This window comes from Panulirus ornatus, chromosome 27, assembly GCF_036320965.1.
Source record: "Panulirus ornatus isolate Po-2019 chromosome 27, ASM3632096v1, whole genome shotgun sequence".
Classification (NCBI taxonomy): domain Eukaryota; kingdom Metazoa; phylum Arthropoda; class Malacostraca; order Decapoda; family Palinuridae; genus Panulirus; species Panulirus ornatus.
Window position 1 is genome coordinate 19,773,328 of NC_092250.1, and position 14,793 is coordinate 19,788,120.

Sequence of the window (14,793 nt, forward strand, 5' to 3'; positions counted from 1 at the left end):
GGTGCAGTGGTTAGCATTATTAAGCATAAGTCAGAACAGGCTTGCGGGGGTTCGAATTCAGGGTGTAACAGGTAGCCCACACCCAACCCAGGTTCTACTCTACCATGAACAGGGAGGAAGTTTACATTCTTGGGGCCCCATCTCTTGAACATTCTGTATCAAACACCTTAGATTTATGTATGTTCGCTGCATTAACTATGGCCTCAGTCGTGTTATTCCATTCATCCACTACTCTTGTACTATAAAAGTACTTCTTTACAAGTTTTTTAACAAGTATCTTGCATAATTTGATTTTATGTCCTCTGATTGCTCTATCCTACATCTCCTGAAGAACTGTTCACTGTTTGTGTCTTTGAATTGTTTTAAAAACTTAAAGGTTGTGATCAGGTCACCTGTTAGTTCTCTCTCATGTATGGTGCAGAGTTCTAAAGCCTTTAGCCTTTCCTGGTACCTCATCTGTCTTAACTCATGCTATCTTTGTTGCCATTCTCTGGACCTTCTCAATCAGCTATTTTTTTATTACTTTGGTGCAATAACCAAACTTCAGATGCATATTCTAGTTTTATCCCTATATAAGAAGTGGACAGCTTGCTAGATTTTTCCTTATTCAGTACATGAAAGCTATTCTGATATTTGCTGGCAGACTGTTTGTGTCATTAACAAATCTCCTAATATGGGACTGCGGCATCAGGTTAGGAATTATGTTTACTCCCAAGTCTGTTTCACACAGAATCCTGATTTTTTTTTCTAATAGATAGTCATCACATTGATATCTTCTTTCACTTTGTCCCATCTTCATTACTTCACATCTGCTTGGGTTAAATTTCATCATCCATGTATGTGACCATCTTTGAAGTCTGTTTGGGTCCCCTTTGAATTGATGCAATCCTCCTCACTTTTCATTTTCCTCATGACCTTTGCATCATCTGCAAATATATACAGTCCAACCATTTAGGCAAATCATTTGTTTGGATCAGCAAGAGTAATGGCCCCTCTAACGTTCTCTGTTGTCATGTACTGAGTTAATGTGTGTGTGTGTGTGTGTTTAGATGCATAGAAGTAAAAAAATATTACATATGTACAAGGTTAAGAGATGGGGTAAAACAAGTGTTAAACACACAAACAGAAATCACACCCAATAGAAATAGAAATATAGCATGAATTGCCAAAGAACAAAAGCTTAATGTTATTTGAAATTATTGAAAAATGGGATTAGAAGTTTAGAGGAAATAAAGAATCTGAGGAGTCTTGTAAAAGATGATGAAAAATGCTGTTAGGTGAGAGAGGAACTCTCATTGGAAAAATCATTGGTGAATATGAATGTAAATCAAATTAGTTGACGGGATTCAGAAAGTTTATATCTGGAGGAAAGAGGATGAAATCACTATAAAGTGAAATTGTTGGACTGGTGTTTTCTAAAAGTCATAGAGGCTATTAAGAAAAGAAAAATGCATATAACAAATAATCTGTGGAAAATAGTAGGCAGGGATTAGGAGCTGGAGCAATTTCGTGAGCTGATCATTGAACTCACAGCATGAAGATTGATGCAGGGAACAGAGATGTAAGGACATACAAACAGAGGTGCATAGAAAATTGAGTGAAACTATACAAGGAAAAATGAAATCTACTTTTAAGAGATGGAGTAATCAAGGAAATCTAAGGCCTGGTTGATGAAAGGTTTAGAAAACTGCAGAGCATACAGGATCAGTGCTTATTAACTAAACTGGAGATTTTAGAGAAAGTCAGTAGTTGACAGGCTGACAGAGCAACATAGAAGGAGTTAGCAAAAATTTGGTTGGAATTAGAATTAGAAAGAATTGTAAAGCACAGAGTTGTTAGATGTACAACACTGATTATTTTTGCATACATTTGGCTGCTGTTTCTTACAGTTTCTGTGTGGAGATGGGCTGCTCAAGGATTTCCTGTTTTGGTGTCCTTCCCAGAAACAACTAAGCTGGGAAACTATCTTCCTTTTGTCTTTATCTTTTCTAACTTCAAGAGTCAGAACTACAAACACCTGCAAAGCCCTGATTTATTATTTCTTCACCCAATGACCTAGATTGGGGCATTTTTGCCATTATTATGATCACTATATACAAAAAAGATTGTTCACCAGATGAAGAAGAAACTGAAAAGAAAGAAGGGGTGCTCTTTAAAAGATTAATGGAGGCTATGAAATTGCCAGACAGATTCTCTTATAAAAGAAGAGATGACCAGTTATGATTATGTTTCATTTAGATACGATAGACCAAAGGAAGCAAGGAAGAAAAGCAAGAGTCATCATGCATGATAACAGGTTACTCCAGATGAGCCAAGGGGACAGAACAGCTCCTTCATCACGGGAGAAAGGACAGGAATTTTGGGCGATGGTTATGTCAGACAGAAAGTAATGTATGCAAAATACTGATGGTTTACAAGTCATTGGCAAAGAACTGGAATTTGGTGATTGCCTAAGGGAAAGTGGGCCTGTTATTGATGGAGTTGTGGAGCTTATTAAAGAGATAACATCTTGCCAGTTTTGCCCTGAGGGATACATGCTACTAAGAGAGGAAGAGAGAACATAGGAGAAAGATTTTCCTTCTTAACAAGAGATAGCCATAAGACTTAGGAAATATCATAAGATGGCCCATTCAGACACTACATGATGGGAAGAGAAATTGTGGGAAATAAGTGCATAGTTGTGATGATATTTTTGAATTCTGAAAATAGTTTTAACTGTTGAAAACAAATGTATTATTATAGTGCTGCATTGAGGGAACAGTCACGATTGTACATGAAGCAGTAAAAGTAAAACACAGTCTTAGGAGAGATAGTAAAGTACTGATAATTGGGGATTTCAATTATAAAGTGATTTACTTGGGGAACTCCAATTCTCATGATGATGGAGTCATGAGAAGTTCATGTATGGGTGTCATTGAATACACTAAGATGATAGGGACTGATAATACCATCATTATTAGGTCTCGTGTTCACATACAGTGAACCCATGCTATATCAAATACTATATATATTGGAAATCTGTCTATCAGATACCCAAAACCTGATTAAGCAGTTATTAGATTTACTGGAGTTAGTTTTACCAATGCTTACAGTCACCAGCAACTTCTCTGGTAAGTACAGTATGATTTTTGTTCACAAAAAGTATTGTACTACTGGTTGAGTCATGTCACCACCCAAAAAGTTTTGGGTTTTGGAGCATTACAGATTTTCGATTTTTGGATTAGGGATGCTCAGCCTGTACTGTATTCTTATGTTGTAATGTTGTATATATTGATATGTTGTACAGATTAATGTTTTATTTCACTACAGATACATTTTTTTTTTTTTTTTTTTTGCTTTGTCGCTGTCTCCCGCGTTTGCGAGGTAGCGCAAGGAAACAGACGAAAGAAATGGCCCAACCCACCCCCATACACATGTATGTACATACGTCCACACACGCAAATATACATACCTACACAGCTTTCCATGGTTTACCCCAGACGCTTCACATGCCCTGATTCAATCCACTGACAGCACGTCAACCTCGGTATACCACATCGATCCAATTCACTCTATTCCTTGCCCTCCTTTCACCCTCCTGCATGTTCAGGCCCCGATCACACAAAATCTTTTTCACTCCATCTTTCCACCTCCAATTTGGTCTCCCACTTCTCCTCGTTCCCTCCACCTCCGACACATATATCCTCTTGGTCAATCTTTCCTCACTCATTCTCTCCATGTGCCCAAACCATTTCAAAACACCCTCTTCTGCTCTCTCAACCACGCTCTTTTTATTTCCACACATCTCTCTTACCCTTACGTTACTTACTCGATCAAACCACCTCACACCACACATTGTCCTCAAACATCTCATTTCCAGCACATCCATCCTCCTGCGCACAACTCTATCCATAGCCCACGCCTCGCAACCATACAACATTGTTGGAACCACTGTTCCTTCAAACATACCCATTTTTGCTTTCCGAGATAATGTTCTCGACCTCCACACATTCTTCAAGGCTCCCAGGATTTTCGCCCCCTCCCCCACCCTATGATTCACTTCTGCTTCCATGGTTCCATCCGCTGCCAGTTCCACTTCCAGATATCTAAAACACTTTACTTCCTCCAGTTTTTCTCCATTCAAACTCACCTCCCAATTGACTCAACCCTACTGTACCTACAGATACATATGGAATGAAATATTTAGACTTTTTCCCAAGAAACATCTCTACTGCATCATGAGTAAACTTTTATGTATTGTAATGTTCTTTCCTCACTGACATGGAATCTAACTTATGTAGAATTAGTGAAAGTAATATTTTCTCCAAAAAGCTAAGATTTCATTGCACTGTGATAAATATTGGAAAGAGGGGCAAGTATGAAGTCTGTTGTGGATGAGAGAGCTTGGGAAGTGAGTCAGTTGTTGTTTGCTGATGATACAGCACTGGTGGCTGATTCATGTGAGAAACTGCAGAAGCTGGTGACTGAGTTTGGTAAAGTGTGTGAAAGAAGAAAGTTAAGAGTAAATGTGAATAAGAGCAAGGCTGTTAGGTACAGTAGGGTTGAGGGTCAAGTCAATTGGGAGGTAAGTTTGAATGGAGAAAAACTGGAGGAAGTAAAGTGTTTTAGATATCTGGAAGTGGAACTGGCAGCGGATGGAACCATGGAAGCAGAAGTGAATCATAGGGTGGGGGAGGGGGCGAAAATCCTGGGAGCCTTGAAGAATGTGTGGAGGTCGAGAACATTATCTCGGAAAGCAAAAATGGGTATGTTTGAAGGAATAGTGGTTCCAACAATGTTGTATGGTTGTGAGGCGTGGGTTATGGATAGAGTTGTGCGCAGGAGGGTGGATGTGCTGAAAATGAGATGTATGAGGACAATATGTGATGTGAGGTAGTTTGATCGAGTAAGTAATGAAAGGGTAAGAGAGATGTGTGGTAATAAAAAGAGTGTGGTTGAGAGAGCAGAAGAGGGTGTATTGAAATGGTTTGGTCACATGGAGAGAATGAGTGAGGAAAGATTGACCAAAAGGACATATGTGTTAGAGGTGAAGGGAACGAGGAGAAGTGGGAGACCAAATTAGAGGTGGAAAGATGGAGTGAAAAAGATTTTGAGTGATTGAGGCCTGAACATGCAGGAGGGTGAAAGGCATGCAAGGAATAGAGTGAATTGGAACGATGTGGTATACCGGTGTCGACGTGCTGTCAATAGATTGAACCAGGGCATGTGAAGCGTCTGGGGTAAACCATGGAAAGTTCTCTGGGGCCTGGATGTGGAAAGGGAGCTGTGGTTTTGGTGCATTATTACATGACAGCTACAGACTGAGTGTGAACATATGGGGCCTTTGTTGTCTTCCTAGCGCTACCTCGCGCACATGAGGGGGGGAGGGGGTTGTTATTTTATGTGTGGCAGGATGGCGATGGGAATGGATAAAGGCTGACAGTATGAATTATGTACATGTGTATATATGTATATGTCTGTGTGTGTATATGTATGTATATGTTGAGATGTATTGGTATGTATATTTGCATGTGTGGGTGTGTATGTATATACATGTGTATGTTGGTGGGTTGGGCCACTCTTTTGTCTGTTTCCTTGCGCTACCTTGCTAACGCAGGAGACAGCAACAAAGCAAAATAAATAAAAGATAGAAATATATACAACTTTATATGGTTGTGAGGCATGGGCTTTAGATAGGATTGTGTGGAGGAAGGTGGATGTGTTGGAAATGAAATGCTTGAGGGCAATATGTGGCGTGAGGTGGTTTGATTGAGTAAGTGATGTAAGAGTAAGATAGATATGTGGTAATAAAAAAAGTGTGGTTGAGAGAGCAGAAGAGGATGTGTTGAAATGGTTTGGACACTTGGAGAGAATGTGTGAGGAAAGATTTGCAGAGGATATATGGGTTAGAGGTGGAGGGGAGGAGAAGCGGGAGATCGAATTGGAGATGGGAGGATGGAGTGAAAAATATTTTGAGCGATCAGGTCCTAAACATACAGGAGGGTGAAAGGCATGCAAGGAATAGAGTGAATTGGAACGATGTGGTATACTGGGGTCATCGTGCTGTCAATGGATTGAACCAGGGCATGTGAAGTGTCTGAGGTAAACCATGGAAAGGTCTATGGGGCCTGGATGTAAGTGTTCAAATTACAGAGGTATAAGTTTGTTGAGTATTCCTGGGAAATTATATTGGAGGGTATTGATTGAGAGGGTAAAGGCATGTACAGAGCATCAGATTGGGGAAGAGCAGTGTGGTTTCAGAAGTGGTAGAGGATGCGTGGATCAGGTGTTTGCTTTGAAGAATGTATGTGAGAAATACCTAGAAAAACAGATTGATTTGTATATAGCATTTTTAGTATCTGGAAAAGGCATATGATAGGGTTGATAGAGATGCTTAGTGGAAGGTATTAAGAGTATATGGTGTGGTAGGTAAGTTGCTAGAGGCAATGAAAAGTTTTTACCAAGGATGTAAGGCATATGTACAAGTAGGAAGAGAGGAAAGTGATTGGTTTCCAGTGAATGTCGGTTTGTGGCAGGGGTGCGTGATGTCTCCATGGTTGTTCAGTTTGTTTATGGATGGGGTTGTTAGGAAGGTGAATGCAAGAGTTTTGGAGTGAGGGGGAAGTATGTAGTCTGTTGTGGATGAGAGGGGGTGGGAAGTGAGTCAGTTGTTGTTCACTGATGATACAGTGCTGGTGGGTGATTCCGGTGAGAAACTGCAAAAGTTGGTGACTGAGTTAGGTAAAGTGTGTGAAAGAAGAAAGCTGAGAGTAAATGTGAATAAGAGCAAGGTTATTAGGTTCAGTAGGGTTGAGGGACAAGTTAATTGGGAGGTAAGCTTGAATGGAGAAAAACTGGAAGAAGTGAAGTGTCTTTGATATCTGGTAGTGGATTTAGCAGCAGATGGAACCATGGAAATGGAAGTGAGTCATGGGTTGGGGGAGGGGGCAAAGGTTCTGGGAGCGTTGAAGAATGTGTGGAAGGCGAGAACATTATCTCGGAGAGCAAAAATGGGTATGTTTGAAGGAATAGTGGTTCCAACAATGTTATATGGGTGTGAGATATGAGCTGTAGATAAGGTTGTTCCTAGGAGGGTGGATGTGTTGGAAATGAGGTGTTTGAGGACAGTATGTGGTGTGAGGTGGTTTGATCAAGTAAGTAACGAAAGGGTAAGAGAATTGTGGGGTGATAAAAAAAGTGTTTTTGAGAAAGCAGAAGAGGGTGTATTGAAATGGTTTGGTCATATGGAGAGAATGAGTGAGGAAAGATTGACAAAGAGGATATATGTGTCAGAGGTAAAGGGAATGAGGAGAAGTTGGAGACCAAATTAGAGGTGGAAGGATGGAATGAAAAAGATTTTGAGCGATCGGGGCCTGAACTTACAGGAGGGTGAAGGGCATGCAAGGAAAAGGGTGAATTGTAACAATGTGGTATACCGATGTGGACATGCTGTCATTGGATTGAACCAGGGCATGTGAAGCGTCTGGGGTAAACCATGGAAAGTTTTGTGGGGCCTGGATGTGGAAAGGGAGCTGTGGTTTTGGTGCATCACACATGACAGCTAGAGACTGAGTGTGAACAAATGTGGCCTTTGTTGTCTTTTGTCTTTTCCTATCGCTACATTGCGCACTTGCGGGGGTAGGGGGGATGCTATTTCATGTGTGGCGAGATGGCGGCAGGAATGGATGAAGGCAGCAAGTATGAATATGTACATGTATATATATATATATATATATCTTTCTTTCAAACTATTCGCCATTTCCCGCATTAGCGAGGTAGCATTAAGAACAGAGGACTAGGCCTTTGAGGGAATACCCTCACCTGGCCCAATTCTCTCTTCCTTCTTTTGGGGAAAAAAAAAAAAAAGAAAAAAAAACAAAAAACGAGAGGGGAGGATTTCCAGCCCCCCGCTCCATATATATATATATATATATATATATATATATATATATGGGAGGGTATTGATTGAGAGGGTGAAGGCATGTACAGAGCATCAGATTGGGGAAGAGCAGTGTGGTTTCAGAAGTGGTAGAGGATGTGTGGATCAGGTGTTTGCTTTGAAGAATGTATGTGAGAAATACTTAGAAAAGCAAATGGATTTGTATGTAGCATTTATGGATCTGGAGAAGGCATATGATAGAGTTGATAGAGAATTGCTGTGGAAGGTATTAAGAATATATGGTGTGGGAGGCAAGTTGTTAGAAGCAGTGAAAAGTTTTTATCGAGGATGTAAGGCATGTGTACGTGTAGGAAGAGAGGAAAGTGATTGGTTCTCAGTGAATGTAGGTTTGCGGCAGGGGTGTGTGATGTCTCCATGGTTGTTTAATTTGTTTATGGATGGGGTTGTTAGGGAGGTGAATGCAAGAGTTTTGGAAAGAGGGGCAAGTATGAAGTCTGTTGGGGATGAGAGAGCTTGGGAAGTGAGTCAGTTGTTGTTCGCTGATGATACAGCGCTGGTGGCTGATTCATGTGAGAAACTGCAGAAGCTGGTGACTGAGTTTGGTAAAGTGTGTGAAAGAAGAAAGTTAAGAGTAAATGTGAATAAGAGCAATGTTATTAGGTACAGTAGGGTTGAAGGTCAATTCAATTGGGAGGTGAGTTTGAATGGAGAAAAACTGGAGGAAGTGAAGTGTTTTAGATATCTGGGAGTGGATCTGGCAGCGGATGGAACCATGGAAGCAGAAGTGGATCATAGGGTGGGGGAGGGGGCGAAAATTCTGGGAGCCTTGAAGAATGTGTGGAAGTCGAGAACATTATCTCGGAAAGCTAAAATGGGTATGTTTGAAGGAATAGTGGTTCCAACAATGTTGTATGGTTGCGAGGCGTGGACTATGGATAGAGTTGTGCGCAGGAGGATGGATGTGCTGGAAATGAGATGTTTGAGGACAATGTGTGGTGTGAGGTGGTTTGATCGAGTAAGTAACGTAAGGGTAAGAGAGATGTGTGGAAATAAAAAGAGTGTGGTTGAGAGAGCAGAAGAGGGTGTTTTGAAATGGTTTGGTCACATGGAGAGAATGAGTGAGGAAAGATTGACCAAGAGGATATATGTGTCGGAGGTGGAGGGAACGAGGAGAAGAGGGAGACCAAATTGGTGGTGGAAAGATGGAGTGAAAAAGATTTTGTGTGATCAGGGCCTGAACATGCAGGAGGGTGAAAGGAGGGCAAAGAATAGAGTGAATTGGAGCGATGTGGTATACCGGGGTTGACGTGCTGTCAGTGGATAGAATCAAGGCATGTGTATGGGGGTGGGTCGGGCCATTTCTTTCGTCTGTTTCCTTGCGCTACCTCGCAAACGCGGGAGACAGCGACAAAGCAAAAAGAAAAAAAAAAAAAAGTCTGTGTATGTATATGTATGTATAAGTTGAAATGCATAGGTATGTATATGTGCGTGTGTGGGCGTTATGTATATACATGTGTATGTGGGTGGGTTGGGCTATCTTTAGTCTGTTTCCCTGCGCTACCTCGCTAATGTGGGAGACAGCGACTAAGTATAATAGATATAAAAATAGATATGTATTTATATAAAATGGAGCTTTTTCAGGAATTAATGGGAGGCAAAAGTGATAAAGTTGATGATAAATGATAAATTCATTTTCCAGTAATGATTTGGTAGTACATAATGCATAAGCTACTTTGCTGTAGAGATAGGTGTTTGGTAAGTATAGTAGATATAAAAATAGATCTGCATATGTATAAGATGGAGCATTTTCAGGAATTAATGGGAGGCAAAAGTGATAAAGCTGATGATAAATGATAAATTCTCTTTCCAGTAATAATTTGTTGGTACATAATGCATAAGCTACTTTGCTGTAGAGATAGGTGTTTGGTAAAGGAAAGGTGAATATATAGATAGATAGATTTTCTTACAGTTTACATGTAAAGGGATGGATTGCATTTCTTATTAGTTATCCTTGATGTAATACTATTTTTTTTTTCATTTCAAGCTCTTACAGAAGTTCTCATATGAGGTAAGTGATGGATTTTAAAAGTAAAATACTGTGGATGACCCTGTTGTGTATTGTCTTGCTTTTGTGCATATATTGATCGCCACACACTTTTCTGTTGAATCTCATTTATGTTAATCTTGCTGTGGTGCTTCTTTTGCTGACATTGTCATTGTTTTTGATGTTCAGTGGATAGCACTTTCCGATGTTTTTGATGTTCAGTGGGTAGTACTTTCCAATGTGTGTAGTGTGTGGTTTTTTCTTAAACTTTTTTCTCCCCATCTCATTCATTGCTTTAGTAGTACATCCTTCAGGTTTAGATTTTTAGTACTTTTCAGATATATTAACAATAACAGTGTCAAATCTTTGAATGAGTAACTTTATTAAAGTACTAAATAAAAGAGTAAGTTATAGTGAATAGAGTACTTTTATATGATAAAAAGGCAGTTATTTTGTGTCTTGCAACTGAAATAGGACTAGAAAAGGTTTTAAGCAGATGCTATACAGAACTAAACACTTGATTTACAGTAGTAATGTGATTGTACTTTAACATGTTGCAGTTTTGGCCTATGCTTTTTTGCATGTGTTGTTGGTATAGAATAGACTTATAATATCTGCAGCTAGGCTGGGAAAGTTTTTTCATTTATTGATTTTTTTTTTCATGCAAAGAACTAGTTTATGGGTAGGTTTACAGTTCATGATACAGTGAGCTATTGATTATTTGTGAGGTTGGGGAGTACATGATTCACAAATGGCCAATACTGGTGAAAGGCAAATTTTAGTATCATATGGAGGTTAAGGGCTTTTATATCTTACATATTCACTCAAGATATTCACTTTACATTATGAAGAGTCAGTGAAAATTGTTAACAACCAATATAGGCAAATTTTTGCTTGAAAGTATTGGGCAGTTGTAAGAGATTTCTGAAACTGGAAATTTAAAGAACCATATTAAAGCTCATTTCTTACCTGAAAACTGTGAGCAGTTATTTCAATCAAGATAAAGAATTCTGGAATTAGAAAACTGAATTAACAATGCCACACATGAGGAGGTGAGCCCTTTCCCCATGAGGTGAATGAGGCATGTACACCCTAAGTGTTTACAATAGTTACTGATTTGTGATGCTGTTTTTGGTCTTGTTCTTTTTTTCAGGTTTTGTTCATAAATGATTATTTAATATTATACACACCATATGTACCTACATCAGCAACATAGTGAGCTTGTTGAGATATGTACCACCATCAGCATGTAAATGTTTATGATAATTATCGTGTTACCTTGTTTATGGTCTTATCGTTGTTATTCACATGCATTTGTTCATAATTGATTGCTGTATAATACTTTTATCAACCAGTTATTAAATCATTTCCCAAATTCACCTCTATTAAGTGAGTTTTGATTGCTACTGTTGATATTTATTCATTTATTATACTTAACTGCTGTTTCCCGCATCGGCAAGGTAGTGCCGGAAACAGATGATGAACGGCCCATCCATTCATATACACATATGTATATATAAATGCCCATACATGTACATATACATGCATATACATATCAACATATACATACATATGCATACACAGACATATACATATATACTCATGTACATATTCATACTTGCTTGCCTTCATCCATTCCTGTCGCCACCCTGCCACACAGGAAATAGGATCGCTGAGACCTCGTTTCAGTGAGGTAGCACCAGGAAAACAGAAAAAAAAAGGCCACATTCAATCACACTCAGTCTCTAGCTGTCATGTGTAATGCACCAAAACCACAGCTCCCTATCCACATCCAGGCCCCACAGACCTTTTCATTGTTTACCTCAGATGCTTCACATGCCTTGGTTCAGTCTATTGACAGCTACTGTTAATATTCATGATAATTTTATTCATACTTGATCGCCATTTCCTGCATTAGTGAGGTAGTGTCTGGAACAGACAAAGAAAGGCCACATCTGCTCACATCCAATTTGTCACTGTCATCTACAGTTTCGATGCATTACACATGACAGCTTGAGAATGGATTTGAGTGGTTGTGTCCTTTTTTTGTCTGCTCCTGGGAGTACCCATCTAATGCAGAAAAGAGTGATCAAGTATGAAAAGAAAATTATAGTCATGCAAAATTTCTATGTTTTCCTATTCTTCTAATACCTGTAATTCACTCTCCTGAAAAGGTTAGTTTGAACATGGAACTATGAAATGTGTCTGTAGATCCAAAAATGGATTTTTAATGAATTTTCAAAGATATTAATAATCGCTACCTCGCTAAAGTGGGAGACAGCGACAAAGCAAAATAAATAAATAATAAAATAAATATATTAATGCATATTGTCTCAAGAGGACACTATCATAAGTATTCAGGAAGACTCATATTGCATTATCCATGTGCAAGAGTGTTCAGAAACCTAGTTCACATAACAAAGATATTTTGTGAGGTAGTGTTCCAAGAATATAGTGAAGTCAGTTTAAAACTGTAGTGCTGCAAGGTTTATGTTTCAAAGGAACACTTGTTGCATTGTCATCTTTATTGTTAGCCAATTCACTGCAGCAGTCCTAATATCCTGAATGGGATCTTCTCAGATATTGTAGACAAATATTTGTATAACTTTGTTGTTACATTTAACCAGAACATAATGACGTAAAGGAAAGTGTATGGAAATGAACCAGATGAAATGTTGTTTACATCTGCTGTGTTTATATGAACTTGTGCTGCTCCACTGCCATATGTATCAGGTACTTCAGGAGTACTTTCAGATGTTTGGTATTTTTGGAATTTTTTTTGGACAGTCATATATGATTACAAAGGCTTTTCATCACATATCTATTATCTTCATTGGTTCTCAGTGAATGTCAGTTTGCGGCAGGAGTGCGTGATGTCTCCAAAGTTGTTAAATCTGTTTATGGATGGGGTTGTTAGGGAGGTGAATGCAAGAGTTTTGGAGAGAGGGGCAAGTATGCAGTCTGTTGTGGATGAGAGAGCTTGGGAAGTGAGTCAGTTGTTGTTCGCTGATGATACAGCGCTGATGGCTGATTCAGGTGAGGAACTGCAGAAGCTGGTGACTGAGTTTGGTAAAGTGTGTAAAAGAAGAAAGCTGAGAGTAAATGTGAATAAGAGCAAGGTTGTTAAGTACAGTAGGGTTGAGGGATAAGTCAATTGGGAGGTAAGTTTGAATGGAAAAAACTGGAGAAAGTGAAGTGTTTTAGATATCTGGGAGTGGATTTGGCAGCAGATAGAACCATGGAAGCGGAAGTGAGTCACAAGGTGGGGGAGGAGGCAAAAGTTCTGGGAGCGTTGAAAAATGTGTGGAAGGTGAGAACATTATCTCGGAAAGCAAAAATGGGTATGTTTGAAGGAATAGTGGTTCCAACAATGTTATATGGTTGCGAGGCATGGGCTATAGATAGAGATGTGAGGAGGAGGGTGGATGTGTTGAAATGAGATGTTTGAGGACAATATGTGGTGTGAAGTGGTTTGAATGAGTAAGTAATGGAAGGGTAAGAGAGATGTGTGGTAATAAAAAGAGTGTGGTTGAGAGAGCAGAAGAGGGTGTTTTGAATGGTTTTGTCACATGGAGAGAATGAGTGAGGAAAGATTGACAAACAGGATATATATGTCAGAGGTGGAGGGAACAAAAAGTGGGAGACCAAATTGGAAGTGGAGAGATGGAGTGAAAAAGATTTTGAGCGATTGGGGTCTGAACGTGCAGGAGGGTGAAAGGCGTGCAAGGAATAGAGTGACTTTGAATGATGTAGTATACCGGGGTCGATGTGCTGTTAATGGATTGAACCAGGGCATGTGAAGCGTCTGGGGTAAACCATGGAAAGTTTTGTGGGCCTGGATGTGGAAAGGGAGCTGTGGTTTCGGTGCATTATACATGACAACTAGAGACTGAGTGTGAACGAACGTGGCCTTTGTTGTCTTTTTCTAGCGCTACCTTGCGCGCATGTGGGGGGGGTGGTCATTCCATGTGTGGTGGGGTGGTAATGGGAATGAATAAAGACAGCAAGTATGAATTCTGTACATGTGTATATATGTATATGTCTGTGTATGTATATATATATATATATATATATATATATATATATATATATATATATATATATATATATATATATATATGTATGTATACATTGAAATGTATAGGTATGTATATGTGTGTCTGTGTGGACGTGTATGTATATACATATGTGTGTGGGTGGGTTGGGCCATTCTATGGTCTGTTTCCTTGCACTATCTTGCTAACATGGGAGACAGCAACAAAGTATGATTAATAAATAAATTTTTTTTTTTTTTTTTTTTTTTTTATACTTTGTCGCTGTCTCCCGCGTTTGCGAGGTAGCGCAAGGAAACAGACGAAAGAAATGGCCCAACCCCCCCCATACACAAGTACATACACACGTCCACACACGCAAATATACATACCTACACAGCTTTCCATAAATATAGATAATATATAGATATATAATATATATAATATATTGATAATAAATAAATATAGATATCTATTATCTTGCATGAGTGTTACAGCTTTACAAAACATTATGGCACAGATCCCCTGTAAGCTTTTTTTGATCTCTCCATACATACCAAGTAGTAGCATTTAGTAACAATATGTGGGGATGCCACTATAAGCATTGATTGCTTTATATTTTGCGTTAAGGCAAAGGCATTTGATGTATATGCGTCATCTGCAGTGATCAGAAAAAAAATTATTGGGTTGTATAAGCCCCAATCTCAGTGAAGGGTTAAAAGTGCTTTTGATGTTTATAGTCCTTATAACTGACTGTTGTGTTCCTCTCTTGTGTTCCCCTGATGATGTGATTGTTGCACGGGGGTGCACTTGGGAGCTTTTCGTGTTTCATTTTCCCC

General features: G+C 39.2%; 1 protein-coding gene across 15 annotated transcripts in view; it reads left to right on the top strand.

Moving 5' to 3' along the window:
- Prp40 (pre-mRNA processing factor 40) overlaps window positions 1-14,793 on the top strand; it is a 214,917-nt gene that overhangs the window by 193,912 nt on the left and 6,212 nt on the right. For 9 of the 15 annotated variants that reach the window (XM_071678354.1, XM_071678355.1, XM_071678360.1 and 6 more), the window contains one exon: window positions 9,924-9,947. The exons of the other annotated variants lie outside the window; for them this stretch is intronic. In XM_071678354.1, coding sequence (XP_071534455.1) covers window positions 9,924-9,947 — 24 coding nt within the window. The remainder of the gene's footprint in view (window positions 1-9,923; window positions 9,948-14,793) is intronic. 15 annotated transcript variants of the gene reach the window in all.